General features: G+C 32.8%; 1 protein-coding gene across 5 annotated transcripts in view; it reads left to right on the top strand.

Annotated features, from left to right (window-relative positions):
• Positions 1-16,847, top strand: part of POSTN (periostin) — a 34,301-nt gene that overhangs the window by 12,935 nt on the left and 4,519 nt on the right. The window contains exons 9-20 of one of the 5 annotated variants that reach the window (XM_032611117.1): positions 427-561; positions 1,717-1,865; positions 3,436-3,572; positions 4,152-4,282; positions 4,799-4,929; positions 5,036-5,138; positions 5,247-5,314; positions 6,040-6,085; positions 12,174-12,263; positions 12,940-13,029; positions 14,063-14,140; positions 14,522-14,605. In XM_032611117.1, the coding sequence (XP_032467008.1) occupies positions 427-561; positions 1,717-1,865; positions 3,436-3,572; positions 4,152-4,282; positions 4,799-4,929; positions 5,036-5,138; positions 5,247-5,314; positions 6,040-6,085; positions 12,174-12,263; positions 12,940-13,029; positions 14,063-14,140; positions 14,522-14,605 (1,242 nt within the window). Of the gene's footprint in view, positions 1-426; positions 562-1,716; positions 1,866-3,435; positions 3,573-4,151; positions 4,283-4,798; positions 4,930-5,035; positions 5,139-5,246; positions 5,315-6,039; positions 6,086-9,022; positions 9,104-12,173; positions 12,264-12,939; positions 13,030-14,062; positions 14,141-14,521; positions 14,606-16,847 lie in introns of all 5 variants that reach the window. The other 4 variants (XM_032611116.1, XM_032611114.1, XM_032611118.1 and 1 more) reach the window with 4 other exon arrangements.

Raw genomic sequence — 16,847 nt, 5'->3', positions numbered from 1 at the left:
TAGATTTCACATGTAAGCGATATCATATGATATTTGTCTTTCTCTGCCTGACTTACTTCTAATACCTAATATTGATAAAGATTATCACAGTGCCAGAGCTTTTCTTGAAAACAGAAGGGAAGATATAACCAAATGGTTACTTTTGGATAAATGAAAGACCTATGGCACTCACAAGAGCAGAGAGATAAGAGGCAAGTAATAAAGAATCCAAGAAAACTGCAAAGCAAGAAGTCAGAAAGATATTGTCCTTCTGACATCAACTCCAAAAAAGGGAAGCTGGAACTCTCTTACTAAGGAAAGGCAGGATGTCACATTGCCAGTACAGCAAATAGCTTATGGAAAATAGCCAAGAACTGATTTACTAATTTCATGATTATGGTAATAACAACGATGACATTGTTTGAATGGTAATGGTTTATGTTACAGCCAAACAAGTTATTGAGCTAGCTGGAAATCAGCAAACCACTTTCACAGACCTTGTGGCCCAATTAGGCTTGGCATCTGCTCTGAGGCCAGATGGAGAATACACTTTGCTGGCACCCGTGAATAATGCATTTTCTGGTATGTACTGGACACTGTCATTCCTACTCTTTCCTCCTCTACACACATTGTTTCTTCACCATGATTGTTTGCATTAAGAAATAATAGATATTTTGTGAGGTGTTAATTAGTTTCTTTACCAGCTACACATACAATGCATTAGCACTATGTAGTGTCTATTGAAATGTTCTTCATTTGAAAACATTTCATTATAATAGATAATAGCCTACAGGAAGTGAAAGTTTGTGGTAAGTAGTCTTCAGTTGTTCTGTGAACCTGATCATATTTCCAGCACACATAATGGATGTATTAACAGATCTTAAGAAAAATAAATCTGATTTGTTTATTTAAACACCAACATAATAATATTTAGGAATATGTAGGTGCATTTTGCAACTCAGAATTTGAATGTAAGATATCAAATTATAAATAAATACAAACAAGAGAAAATGATACACTTCCATATTATGATGTGAACTGTTATTACAAGTATTTGACCTAGTGGCTGCTATTCAAGGACTGTGTTTAGATTAATACAACCTGACACTTTTTCTAGAAAAAAATGACTTCACAAAGACATATTTAAATTCTTAGGCAAAATTTAGCAATTAAAAACTAAATAAGTATCACCTTTTTAATGTTTTTCCAAATACTAGGTTGTGACATAGAAAATTATTAATGAGAAAATTCAAATTCCTAGAAATGCTGTTTTTTCTCTTCGTAATAATAATATCCATACATGTTGACATCAACCCATCTTTAAGAGGTTACATGCTTCAACTCTCTCTCCATAAATAAAAATAAATGTGGAAATGATTCATCAGTAGTTTCTCATGTGACTAATGGACATCAGATTCTCAGAGAAAATCTTGGCCAGGTTTAGAGTTTAACTTTTGTCAGTGACCACATAAAACCATGTGGCCCTCACACAGATGAAGCCCATTGTTTGGACTGCTTGGAATCATATTGTAGTCATTTGATGAAATAGCTCATGGAATTTCTAATTTGTGCACAGAATTCTTAGCTTTTGGCATATAGTCATTTCATATACTATATATGTGTAGGATCCATAAGATCTATAGTGGTAGGGATTACCCATTTTCATGATTTTCTCTTACAGGAGAAACTTTGCTTTCTAAACAAAATAACACTCTTTTGTAATGAATTTACTTATAGATGATACCCTGAGCATGGATCAGCGTCTTCTTAAATTAATTCTGCAGAATCACATATTGAAAGTAAAAGTTGGCCTTAATGAGCTTTACAATGGACAAAAGCTCGAGACCATTGGCGGCAAACAGCTCAGAGTCTTCGTGTATCGCACAGTAAGTGAATCCGAATGAGATAAAATATCCACACTGGCCTAAATGTCAAATGACGTGCCCTTGTCAAAGACTGTGCTTTTTTCTTTTCTTTAACATCTTTATTAGAGTATAATTCCTTTACAATGTTGTATTAGTTTCTGCTGTATAACAAAGTGAATCAGCTATACGTATACATATATCGCCATATTTCCTGCCTCTTGTGTCTCCCTCCCACCCTCCCTATCCCACCCCTCTAGGTGGTCACAAAACACCGAGCTGATCTCCCTGTGCTCTGCAGCTGCTTCCCACTAGCTATCTATTTTACATTTGGTAGTGTATATATGTCCATGCTACCCTCTCACTTTGTCCCAGCTTACCCTTCGCCCTCCCCGTGTCCTCAAGTCCATTCTCTACATCTGCGAAAGACTGTTCTTGTAACAAAAGTTCCTTAGAATTTTATTAATGCGGTCTTAATAGTAAATATTTATAGGAAGATCAGGGAACTGAATAGCTTGTTTGAAAAGACTTTGAGGAAAGTATACAAAAAGTGCTGTGTATTAATAATTCTGAGAACTTGCACTTGTTTCATTATAAATAACATTTTCTAAAGCATTATTTCAATTCCACAAATCACCAAAACTCATTTAAAATAAGCTTTTGCTTTACAGAGTACCGTACTTTACTGTTTACAAGGTAATTTTTATATTGAGTCCAATGTTTAGGATGATCTTTTAATGTACGGCCATCATCCAACCCCCGAATCTCTTTTGAATGGCTTTCAGGATAACCTTTTATAGGCACATAAGGATTTCTAGTAAGTGGTTCTAATGTGCTTTATCTGAGGGAAAATTTCTAGAAAATATTTATTATCAGAATTACAGTGCTACTTAGTGGTGCTGTTCAGTTTCTGTCCAGGCAACCTTGCAGCTACAGTTAAAAAGAACTCATAGGAAAAAAAAAAAAAAAAGAACTCATAGGAGGTCAAGCATTACCTTGAACTAAACATGACACACAGTGCTGTGCACCATAGTTCCACAAGGCCAAGACACACATTTTAAATGATGCAGAAAATGCGCCGCATTCTAAATGATACATATATAAATATTATTGTTCAGAAATGCTATAACTTAATCAGTAATTTGACTTAAAATCGATAGTGTCTTACAGTCAAGATAATATACTAAATATTTGTGAAGAGGCAGTAAAGTCACGAAACTTTATGGTTAAAGAGGGTCTTAAAAAGTTAAAGGGTGAAAGTTCACAAAAGAGGGTCTGTAAGAATGATTAGAACCTAGAGAGGAATGATAGGAAATGTAGAAGTGGAATTATATGGAATTTTTAAATTCACTGACAAAACTACCTGCCCCACACATAGGGTAGCTTGCTTAGTAGTGGAAGACCTAGTTGAATAGGAAAAGTGAGGTCAGAGTGTACAAGACCTTAAAAACAGAGGAGAGAAACTGTTTTTTCTCGCATTAGAAGTCAGGTGACCTCTTAGAAGAGCCCATCCAGAAATTCAATTATGTAGCTTCTTTTACATAGGGAATTTCAAGTAAGGAAATGGACAACTGTATCTTTATTTCTTTGCTAGGCTGTCTGCATTGAAAATTCATGCATGGTGAGAGGAAGCAAGCAAGGAAGAAATGGTGCCATTCACATATTCCGAGAGATCATCAAACCAGCAGAGAAATCCCTCCATGAAAAACTGAAACAAGATAAGCGCTTCAGGTAAGCTTACTAGTTTCACCTCCACAAGAGAATAAGAGCTTTTGGCATAGTTTTGTTTCACAGTAAGTATTCCAAAATCCATTTGGTACTCAGTACTGCTGAGAACAGAATTTAGAATAGAAAGTCTATACAAATGTTTTTAAAATTAAGATATGTTCTTAACAATATTTTTCTTCCTGGTGCAGCATAATATGACTTGGTGAGTAAAAAACAAACAAACAAAAATCAACCTAATAGACTGAACTACTTCTTGCAAATTTTTTTATAATTAAGTCTTTAAAAACTGATAGTATATTCTAGCAAAGACTATTTTGCAGAATATTAAATAAACTGTGACCTCACCAAGATTTATAGGGGGAAAACAGAGTTTAGGAAATTTAAGAATCATATGTATATTTAAATAATTTCCCCATGATAAAACTTTAACAGTAAATTGCATTTGAAACATATGAAAACATATGAACCATTTTCTCATGCTTCCACGTATAGGGATTCTACTCTATTTCATGCACGGTGGGTAGGCTTACCTAGATTAAATCTAATAAAATAAACATATGTCCATATGTCCTTCCTGCTTAGCATCTTCCTCAGCCTACTTGAAGCTGCAGACTTGAAAGAGCTCCTGACACAGCCTGGAGATTGGACCTTGTTTGTGCCAACCAACGATGCCTTTAAGGGAATGACTAACGAAGAAAAGGAAATTCTTATTCGTGAGTAGAAGTGAACACCAGATATATTTGCCCCTTGATTTCAGGATCTCATTTCTTCCTCAAGCGTTCCTGCCCAGATATCAGCCCCCAAAGTGTCCCCTCTTTCCTATTCATGGCTAGCCTTCGTCTCCTTTAATTCCATTTGGAATAATTAGAGGGTCACTCATAAATGTTCTCAATTAACTGCTTACCGTAATGTTGTTGGACTAGATGTTCACTTATGTTGTCTCTATTAAAGGGCACACAACTAGGTGACAAAGAAAGAAATAGTCACAATTTCAAAAATAATTTGACTTTTTTCTCCCAGTAAGTTGGATAATATTTTGATTGAACTTATTGAAGGGACTGCATGTTTTGACATAGCATTGATATCACATTGAGAGAACAATGATATTATGAGAAATTACAGTGTGGAAAAAATAAAGACAAAGAAATATTTTTCTCCTTCATCCTCATAATATCAAAATGTCAAAATATATAACATGTTATTAAATAAATATATATTTTTCCCCCTAGGGAACAAAAATGCTCTTCAAAACATCATCCTTTATCATCTGACACCAGGAGTTTTCATTGGAAAGGGATTTGAACCTGGTGTTACTAACATTTTAAAGACCACACAAGGAAGCAAAATCTTTCTGAAAGGAGTAAGTTCTCTAGTATGAATCTATGAGAGTGTTAATCTATTATTCAATTATCCTAATGTTCATATTTCATTAAATTTCCCATTGACATTATCCCCTGTTTTAATAGGTTAATGATACACTTCTGGTAAATGAATTGAAATCAAAAGAATCTGACATCATGACAACAAATGGTGTCATTCATGTTGTAGATAAACTCCTCTATCCAGCAGGTTGGTAATTATTGAACTGATTAATGAAAACATAACTCTTTTTCAATAGAAACCTAGATTTTTATTTCATCCATTCTTACAATATTCATTTAATATTCCTCTTCACAGACACACCTGTTGGAAATGATCAGCTGCTAGAAATACTTAATAAACTGATCAAATACATCCAAATTAAGGTACAGATGTTATTGCATGTGTTTCTAATGTGTTGAACAGACATTGCAGGTTTAACATAAGAAACTAGAAATGTATACATTAATAAGTAGATGTACACTGGGATTGCATTGCTCTTTGTTGATTATAATGGTACACTGGCATCATTTCTTCATGGTTTTATTTAAGGAGGATTTAATAAAAGCTACTTGGGGCCAAGCAGAATGTTAAGTATTATGAGAAATATTAAGTTGAATCAGATATGGCCCTTTATTCAAAAAGTTTACAGTCCAGCAGGGAAGATAAGACATGTAGATAAGAAACTATAATTTTTCTATTATCAAATATTTTTGCTACAGAATATAAGGGAAAGATAAAATATTTGCTTATAAGAAGTTGTCACCAATCACAATAGTTAAAGGTAAAGGAATATTCTAGGATAAATATTGTGTTGACTATTGGTAGGGTTAAAGCACCAGACAACATAGGGAGTATTATTTAATGAACTTTTAATTTGGGATTCGCTATTCTATAATTTTTAAAACTCTGAGTAACAAATCCAACCATTTTATGCCATGTTGCCCAACAGCAGGAAACTGGAAGATGATTTATATGAAGCCTTCATTTTTACTAAATATAATGATAGCTTCACTGTCTTTACTTCAGTGAAAATTAAAAATCATGGTGCCAAGATTTTGTTAATACATCTACTACATTTCATGTTACTAAATATAATGTTTATTTTCAGTTTGTTCGTGGTAGCACCTTCAAAGAAATCCCCATAACTGTCTACAGTAAGTACATAATGAATATTTGTCACATATAAGTGGCAAGATGTAAAAAAAAAAAGAAAACCCAAGAATTTTCTTTGTGTTTACTGAGATGATTGATAATCTGGTATTTAGAATTCCAAACAATGGCAAATCTCATGTCACTTGAAACAGGGCTTGAGGTCTGGATGAGACCTCTCAGCCTTGACTATACCCTTCAACTCCAATGAACCACTTCCTCATTCATCTGCTAGCTTGATATAGATATAATTGCTAGCATTGCAAAGACGCAGGGGAAAAAGACACACAAACATACAAAGAGAGCTAGCTAAAAGGCACTTGAGAGCTATCTGAAAATTCAAATATGTGGACACAGAAATAACATTGCTGAAAGATTTGTAGCTCATTCCACTCTCAAGACCTCAGCCATCTAAGGGCAGGCTGTCAGAGAAGTCTAATATTTATGGGCTGGTGGTTCAAAAACTCTTCCCCATTCAAAATTGAATGAAGGAACAAAAAAATTGTCAGGTGATAAACCGAGAGTTTCTAGATTCCAAGGTTCTTTTATCCCTGACTCTACCAGATTATCAAAATTAAACCTCTACTTCTTAACAATAGCAAAGGTATTTCATTTTCATAAATGTAACTCATAGTATTTCTTATTCAATGTGGCTTTTTCTTCCTTTGTCTTTTTTCCTCTCTTCGTTGCAGCTTTCAAAGCAGAAATTCTTTCCATTTTGTTTTGACTCTACAATTCAACACTCAAAATGCATCAGTAGCTAAAGCATTGCTTCAATTCCCACATTTATCTTGGCAAGAATTATTCTATTTTATACCATGAGCATCCTGTTATTTAATTAAGAAAATTTTCCTTAATATTTACACTAGATATGGAAAAGGAGTAAAGATGATGTAAGGAGCAAAACAAAAGGTCTGCTGTTCTTACTGATCTTAATTATGTAATAATAACATAAACAGTCCTAGTATCAGGCCAGCTCAGCGCTGTTTCAATGACTTAGTTGGAATACTTATAATTCAACATGGTTTAAATTCCAGTATGGAAGTATACAATCTTATTAAAGATATATTTTATTAAAAATGAAAGAATGCTTATGGGCTCTATTCATCAGAAATGCTATGTCATCTTCCTCCACTAAAAACGTATATCTGCACTACATTTCTTTACCTTTTCTACTTTATCGATGAGAGGTCCACTACCTTTTATATGTCAATGCAATATTTTGCTTACATTGAGCCAAAATATTATAATTCCTTTATTTTCCTCTACTTAAATTGTTCTCACAGAGAACAAGCTACAGTTTATGAAATTATGCAAGTCTAATGAATCTTACCTACCTACTCAGCTCTTGAAAGAGCTCTGAGATTTACATGCTGATGTGGAATATTTCTTTAGCTCTTCTCCGTGTATGCTGTTACTTGAAAGCATAGTTCAAACAGAGGTTGAGACTAATTAAACCAAAGATTCCATTTTCATGTTCCTTTATTGACTTGTCTCTAAAATTTTAATTTTCTTACTATGTATTATTCTTGTCCCCCAAATACCATACATTTTAAATTGTAAGGGGGGAAAATGCTCTTTAGTATGTGTTGTCAAATATATGACATTTGAGGTGGAGAGGAAGAAAATCAGTATTTAATCCTCAACCTGTGATCTGTCAAAACTATTTAAGTCTTCAGAAAAGCAAGACTGAAACAAAACTAGGACCCCAATAAACATTCTAAACTTCAAGTTCCTTAACATGAAGTGAAAATTTAAGCTAAAAGTAATTAACCAATTCTGATAGTAGCAGCAGAGACCTCTGTGAATTTGACCTTCATGGAAAGGCTCCTCTGTGGCCAGGCCACCTGTGGAATCAGTAATTGGACACAAAGATCTGACATATTTTAGTTTCATAATTTGAGATCTCAATATGTAAAATCTGAAATAACCGAGACACAGTCACAATTAAGCTCTAGAATCCATATGAATTCAAAGAGTTGACACAGGTAAACATCTCAGAAACCTGAAGTGAGAATGTGACAGAAATCCAGACTGCGCTAATATCTCATCTCTAATGCTTCAACACAGTCTGTTATGATTGCACAGATAGCTTTAGTGCTTTATCTAATGAATCCATCTTTTAAGGCTCTAATTAGAAATGATAAAGAGCCAGTAGTAGCTCTGGTATCTGGCTCCAGAGGCACACTCCCAGTTAATCTATACAACCAAAAGCCAACCAAATAGTTGGCTGTTATCTGAAATATATTTTGCACTTTATTATTATTTCAGTTGGATGGATGACATACATTCAAAATACATAGCTTTCAGTATAAAAATGATGATGATAAAGCTGAAAATTAAAGCCAATTTAGCCTGTAACTTAAATAATTAAATACATGATCATATCATATTTGTTGCATAGAGCTCATGTCTGGCTGGCTGGAATCCATTTTTACATTTAAGTATTCTGAACTATTTTTGTATTTTCCTTTCTGTATCACTGTTATCAAATGCATGAAAAATATTTTGAGTCTTTTTCTTTCAATGTCTTCTTCTAATTGAGAAAGAATCCAACAATGCAATTTAAGATATTATGAATTGCATGAAATTAATCATGTTTATTTGTCTTTGTTGCTATGCAGCCAATATTTTCAAGAAGTACAAAAGAAGGTAAAGAGCTTTAGTGGTGCAGTTCAAAATGATAGATTTCTAGATAGAATTCCTCACTTAGCAAGTATATATTTCACTGGAACAAATCCAAGTCACTGGACTTCAGAGTTCATCATCTGGACATGAGAAGATACTAGATAATTACCAGGAATATTTCCTGTATCTGACTGCCTGAACATATTACCACATCTGATACCTCAGTACCCAACAAAGACCAAAAAAAGAGAGAGAATTTCGTTCAGGTTGTTTTTATGTAAACATCATTTATGTTCCACTTTCTATACTTTCAGCAACTAAAATTATAACCAAAGTTGTGGAACCAAAAATTAAAGTGATTGAAGGCAGTCTTCAGCCTATTATCAAAACAGAAGGTAAAAATCAATGTTATACATGGTTCCTTAAAAATCCATATAATAGACTGATTTCTATGAATGTATCTACATTCTTTTTGAAACTAACATGCTAAATATTTCTATATCAATGGCATGCTCATTTAACAGCAGAATGCGGAATGTAAGTTATTTAGCAGAGTAGATGGTGCATGAAATGTACTTTCAGTACATTTGCTTGTATTTGATTTCATTTGAACTTAATTTACCATTGCATTAGCACTAGTACCCAGATACTCACCATACAAATAAATCCTAAGCTATTTTTCCTGCACCTAGACTCTTTTAGAGAGTATACTCTTTATAGTTTTGTTTCCAGTCTCCCCACATAAATCTCTTTTATACTGTTGCGAGGTGTTCCAAAAAGTGCAGGCATTTTTGATTCAACAACCTAAGAGAGCACAGAAGCTGTATACTGAAGAAAGCTTTTAAAATGTATATCCACACATGATATATTTTTTAATTAAACCACCAGAAACAGAGGAAATAAGTAGTTGGTGCAGTTGAGTCAAACCTTAGAATCCTTAATTCCAGCCCTGAATGTGTGTCTATATATAATATACATTACATATTCTTATATGTATACATATATAACACATTAAATAGACACATATACTTACATATATACTTATCTCCTGATGTTTCAGACTAGAGCATTAAATAAAGTTACTTTTCTCTCTCCCCCTACTGTGTGTGTTAGCCAACTCCAACATCTCTGATGCCCCCTTCATTTCACATATTTTAATTACTCCCAAAGGATCGGAACTTAAGAATTATTTCCATGTCTAAGAATCTTAATGTGGTGACTGGCCACAGAAGAAAGACCAGGTTTTCGTCATCATTCTGTAAGAAGAATAGAAACAGTCTTCCAAAAAAGGAATAGATGATATCCTCAATTGAATCTCAAGAAAACTATTATTGTAATTATCTTTGATTTGGGTATTCTCATTTTACGAATTGAGATGGCAACTTCTTGAACACTTTTGATTCCTCGAAAAGTGTGTCATTACTTAAAACTTAGACATTGGAAGTATGTATGTAAAAGTGTATTTCCTAGCTAGTTAGTTATCTATATTTTTATACATTCTTGAGACTTAAAATTGAGGTATTTGGAATCGGTGCTTTTTTTTAAAAACATACTATACCTATTGTCATTTGAGTATTTGATTGCTCTTATATAGTGATGAAGAGAATTTGATGATTTAAGAAGTTAAATCTCAGAAATTTTTGTTGAGAAAATGTTTCTTGATCATTTTAATGAAAAATGATAAAATGATTCTTGATGTTTAGATTCTTGTACTCTTTTTTAAAAATTAGATTCCCTAAAATTTTGTATAATCACTTGTACACAGCTTCTATAGTAAAAATCATTCACATGTACTATTTTTATTTTCAAAGATTCTTCTCTTTTCTTTCAAGCTTCTTCATTCAACCCATTTATCTTCCCAATCTTTGTGAGCAGGATTCTATTGTATTACTTTTCTTCAACTAGGAACACAATGAAGCATCAGCTCTACTTGAGTTTTTCCTATGAAGGGAACTAAGATGAAAAATGGGGTCAAGTCACCTATGCATTAACAACTCTCCCGTTAAAAAATTTGGAAGTTTTACTTTGTGCAATATAATGAGGGAGACAAATACTTATTTTGGCAGCCATTTACAATTGTCCAGTTCTAGAATTACTATTGGCATTTCCTTCTCACTGTTTGAACTTTTGCTGATTCATCGATAACTCTTGAATTCTTACTAAATAAATTAGACCCCAAGACACAATTTTAAGATGTTTCTTATAAACGGTACCTAACCAAATTTTAGAAGTAAGAATAAATCAACTGAATACATATTGAGCACGTACTGTGCCATGTACTCTCGTAGGTGCCCGCCAGGAATAAATATGAAAAAAAATTTTTTTTGGTAGTAAATCCCTGCCTTCATAGAATTTAAGGATAGACGATGTTTCTGAAATTCCAGTTGAGGCTCTTCTAAAGAAATGTCTATTGGGATATTTTATTAACTCATTTCCTGTTCTTAAACTCCTTAGCTGTTCTTTCCTTTTGAAGTTTCCACACCTTAAAAACTTGGGCTTACGTTTTGATACTCAGTGTCCCTTGACCACATAGATCAAATATTATGGTGCGAAATACTTACTGTTTGAATGAACTGTACTCTTGTTTTCATTATTTTAGATTGTCCTAGACTATATAATTCTGGGTAATGGTGTACATTGACAATTTCTGAACAAACAAACAAACCCTCTCAAAGATAAGCAAATATAGTTATATTCAACTGTTGAAGGGTGTCACAGTATGAGTTAAATGTACTGAACTTCTCCTCTAAGAAACAGTCTTGATTAACTAATGTAGTAATCTGCTTTCTAACATTCAAAATGATTTTCTCAGGGAGCAAAATCATTTTGCAAGTCAAATGCAACACTTAACTTTTGCATTTGAAGGACTGTTTAACTATTTATTAGTAAATATATGCATCATTCACATATAGAAGGTAAGTACTCAAATCTATTTTCTCATAAAACCTGAATTTCGTATTTTAAAGGTAGGCATAAAGTTGGGCTTTTTTGATGTTCAGTCTTATGCCCATTAGATAAAAAATGTAAGATATTGACTGATTAAAAATTAAATTAAAAATCTAACAAGAAAGTAATAGACAATATCAGTATGGTAAAGTAAGATCTACACTAGTTATCATTAGAGCCACTCAAATTTGTACATACTGTATGATTCACAATGTATAGTCACATATAATATTTTGCATGATCATACTTTACAACTATGAATAAATGGATCGATTAAACATCAATTTAAATGCTAAAGCAGATGGAAGTTATTTTAGTAGCACACCAATAGATTGAGTTATTTGTTCTCATAGATACTGTTTAATTTGAGGACAATGGGAACTGTTTAAAACCGATTTCATAAAGCCTGAAACCACTTTGAAATTTGAGCAACACCAAATGTTGAAAAAAATTTCCTGTTCTGGTAAATTTAAAGGACTACATTAACATGATAATTTGTCTCCTAAAACAATGCCTTAGGACCCACAATAACAAAGGTCAAAATTGAAGGTGAACCTGAATTCAGGCTGATTAAAGAAGGTGAAATAGTAACTGAAGTGATCCATGGAGGTGCGTTCTCTGTGTTTCCTGTAGCCTACTGTGAACATTTTCAAACAGTGTTGGTTTAAATATATTGAATATCTGAGGTTTTCTCTCGGACTTTTGTTTTATATAAATTGTGGGAAAACTTTTCTCAGTTACAGATTCTTATTAGCCGATCAATTAAAACATAGTTTACCTTTTAATGGATATAGTTGGAATTGATTTAACCATTAACTCACCAGTTCCAACAAAACTGTCATTACTCTGCATATGCAAGGATGATTATGAAATATAATGAAAACAATCACGTCAATACAAAAGAACATATTGTACTTAGAAGAAAGAGTGGCCATTCTATAAGACTGACTAATAAGTCATTGCTAGGACTTATAAGATTCCCATTCTAAAGATGTATAATTCCCTGGATCCTCCCTGAACACTCATTCCACAGTCAAGAGACAAATATGACATGGAGTGTTAGCTTGCTAGTTGGCTCTCACCCTTACCCAAGATTCAGGACATAACCACTACCTTTTAGACCTCTGTTATATGAATTTATTTGAGATACGTCCCCCAAATTATTATGATTGAATTCTAAATGGCATTGCTGTGAGAAATACATTTAATCATTAAAATGTCTAGCTTATGGCCATTTAGATGCCATAAGGGGATAAATCAAATGCATTTTCTTCCCCTATTTCAGAGCCAATTATTAAAAAATACACCAAAATCATTGATGGAGTGCCTGTGGAAATAACTGAAAAAGAGACAAGAGAAGAACGAATCATTACAGGTAATTTTTTTTTTAAACAAATGTGATCCTGAATCTCATATTGATCAAAAATAATGAAAATGAATAACAAAAAAATAACTGGCATTGTGCACATGAAACACTGTAAAGGAAACTATCCTGATAAAATATCAATACATCACCCTTGATGATAAAGATCACCTGTGAGCGACAGAAGAGATAATCCAACTCACCTGAAAAATGCAGTTATTGTAAAATCTTCTTAGAAAAGTTTAGGTTGGGATTATAGTTCTCTACTAAGCAGATCTGACAGGTAATTTTTAACTCTGTATATGAACTATGCCTGGATTATAAAGAACAAACCATTTAATCCTAAAATATCTCTATAAGAATCATTAAAGAAGCTAAGTCATTTTCTTAGTGGTTACTGAAGTTATTTTATTTCTTTTTTGGTAGAAATAATACTAATCCTAAATATGTAATCTATGTTTTCCTCTGAATTGGAAATTTTGGGACAAATCTATAAGCCTGTGTTTTTATTATGAATATGCATGTGTATCATATAATACACTATCTTCACTTTGCTATTTATTAATGAGTTACTAAATCCTAGAAAAAAAAACCATTCCCTCCTTCGATTTTCCTTTAATCTTAAGGTTTACACATACACATCTACACACCAAAATAATATGCAAGCTTGTATAGAACAACTGATCAATAATTTCAGTAAACCTCGGTATCAGTCTCCCATCAGTGAATTAGTCTAAAATTCTGAATTCAGCTATTTTTTAAGTCTTTGGGAATTCCCTGGCAGTCCATGTTTAAACAAGCAGTCAGCAAATATGGCCCATCCCACCTACTTATGTAAATAAAGTTTTATTGGAACACAGTGTGACCATTCATTTATACAGTGTGTATGGCTATTTGCACTCTAAAGGACAAAGTTAAATAGCTGCAACACAGACCACAAGACCCATAAAGTCTAAATTACTTTCTATGTGACCCTTACAGAGGAATTTTGCCCAGCCTTGTTTCAGATCCTTATTATTATTATTTTTTTTTGTCTTTCCTTTAGGTCCTGAAATAAAATACACTAGAATTTCAACTAGTGGTGGAGAAGCAGATGAAACTCTGAAGAAATTGTTGCAAGAAGGTCAGTATGTCTAGAAGAATAAGAATGTGGATTTCTTTAAGCTATCTATGTCAAAGTCTAAAATAATCTTTGAAGCCTCTTACACTTTCTACTCTATCTCATTCCTTTGTTCTAGTTCCATACCAACACAAGAAAAAAGTCCAAAGATAGGGAATGAAACTCAAATGACAGTCATATTGATTGTTTTGTTCTATATTTGCTATATAGTGTTCAACAACTTTGTAAGAAAATTGGTTTATCAAAAAGTAACACTAAAAACCAAGAAAGAACCAAGTGTTGGTCTGGAATTCATTGTTGGGCAGATGCCATTATATATCACATCACGTCTCCTGCCTTTTTATTACATAAACCAACTTCTGCTATAAACATGTATCCTCTCAGAGGTCACCAAGGTCACCAAATTCATTGAAGGTGGTGATGGTCATTTATTTGAAGATGAAGAAATTAAAAGACTGCTTCAGGGAGGTTAGTAAAAGGGAAACAACTAACCCACTTAACAGGTTCTGATAATTGAGATTTTCAACTTTTTAAAGACTGAGCATTCAGGTTTGGTTTTGTTTTTTTTTTAGTTAGGTTAAAAAAGACAACATCATGTCTGTCTTAACAGACTGATTGGGTTAATGGTGGTTATAGTAAGCCTTATAAAGAAAGAATTACTAGTTTAAACAGTCTTTAAAAAGTTCATTGGGGAGCAGTGAATATTTTTTTGCTTTGATACAGACAACTGTAAAGATATTTTTGTATGTGAAAGGGGGATACTTTAAAAATTGGTAGTTATTTAAAGAAGCCCAAATTGAAATACTTTTTATATTTTAAAAAATGTATTCACTGTGCCCACAACAATAATAAGAGGCATGTTTATGAATTTTTTAAGTGCATAGATCTAGCAAAAAAATTGCATTTAGTATTTTTATTTTCCAAAACTACATACTTGGGAATGGGTTATCTGTTTCTTCTAACAGTTTGAGTCATAATCTATACCTGGAGTTGTAAATTATTTTGCATATGAAATTAATTTTAATATTTAAAATATGGAATGTTCTCTGCCTATGGTGTTAAAAGGACCTACTTTTAAAAGGAAAGAAGAAAAAAAAGAATTCAAAATCTTACACAAACTCTCAATGGTAATTACTCAAAGAAATAGTAAATGTTAATAAAGTATAATTTGGGTAATTGGTATTTGAATAAATTAATTTCCAGTTCATTTTCTTAACAATAAAAGAATTTAAGGTAAGAAATTGTTTTAGAGAAACAAGTATTTCAATTATTTAGAAAAGTCAAATATGCTCTTTGAAATATATTGTGAATTGAGAAACACTAAACTGAAGTTTAATGTTTATCCAAAGTATGGTCCCAATGGGTTTTATCCTTAAAATTTAAAAAAATTGTAGTACCATGTCCAAGAAGTTGTAAATTCTCTTGGGACCATGTATATTTTTGGCAATTATTGTTTTATTCTTTACTTTTATATAGGTAGAATCTCTTACATAGTATTGATACTGTTCAGTGATAGTAAAAATAAATAATTTTTATTGAACCAATGATTGAATTTCCCCTCAATAGAAAAATTTGTGTCTGAAAAATACAAGATTTCCTTTCAGACTCCAGGGAATATGTGACACTCCCAAAGCCACAACAGAACCAGTTTCCTGTGAGATCTAATACAGAATTTACTCATCTACCCCTAAATGCTTAACACTGTACTAGAAAAAGGTAGGGATTTGAGGGAAGAGGTGAAGACATGAAAATTAAGTTGAATTCTTTTTTTTTTCAGTCCTTGCCATAGTAAGCGGCTTTGTAGAATGGCAGTGCTTTGTAGAGAATGAACCAATTAGTAACTGCACTTGTATATATTGCTTTAATTTATTTAGGCTTAAACTTCGGTAAGTATGTTTTCCTCCCCTTCAATAAGCCCCCATTAACAAGTCCATTATAAACAACGAACTAAGTGCTGAAGACTAACTTCAGCCAAGAGAAGATAATACCTGTTACAAGAATAAGATACTCTAATTTTTGTTAATGGAATCCTTCTTTAACTCTAGTTTATGTTCATCCCAAAGGTTGATTCCTTTAGTTCCCAGTATTTGGTTTCTCCACATATTCATAATGCGCTGGTTTTGTCAATGTCACAACATAAGTTTTTATCAAAACATTTCCAAGGGTTTTTTTTTTTTTCTCATAAGAAAGACAATATAAGCAGTATAGTTACTAATATCTGGACACTAAGTGGACATGCTAGTTTTCTTTCTTCCAGCCCTGTAGAACCATTGGATCAACACTGAATAACAAGTGTCTCTTGTCTAGATCCCAAGAGACACCAATTTACAAAGAAGCTGGTGTAAATAAAGATTATGTCATGCAAGATTGGCTTTTTTTTTCTTTCAGAGTATTGATAATTGATCTATAGGTAAATGTGGTCTTCATCTCAAAGCTTGGAGTTTTCTATCTGAACTACTCATATTGTGGTACATATGGTACATTTTGATGAACTGAGTGTATTCCTCAATCATTTAGGTCATTCTTATTAACATGGCTAAGTGGTCAGTTTGGTACCAATATGATCTGTCATTGAAACACTTCAGACCCCTTAACTAAAACTTCTTCTCATAAAATGTGTTGAGTTTTTCACTCTTGTCTTAGATGGAACTACATTTACTGAAACTACTAAAGTAATTAAGGGAGAACAGCAAAGTAGTAGGCTATGGAG

Source organism: Phocoena sinus, chromosome 18 (assembly GCF_008692025.1).
Source record: "Phocoena sinus isolate mPhoSin1 chromosome 18, mPhoSin1.pri, whole genome shotgun sequence".
Lineage (NCBI taxonomy): Eukaryota > Metazoa > Chordata > Mammalia > Artiodactyla > Phocoenidae > Phocoena > Phocoena sinus.
This window is presented reverse-complemented; position numbering and strand designations above follow the sequence as displayed.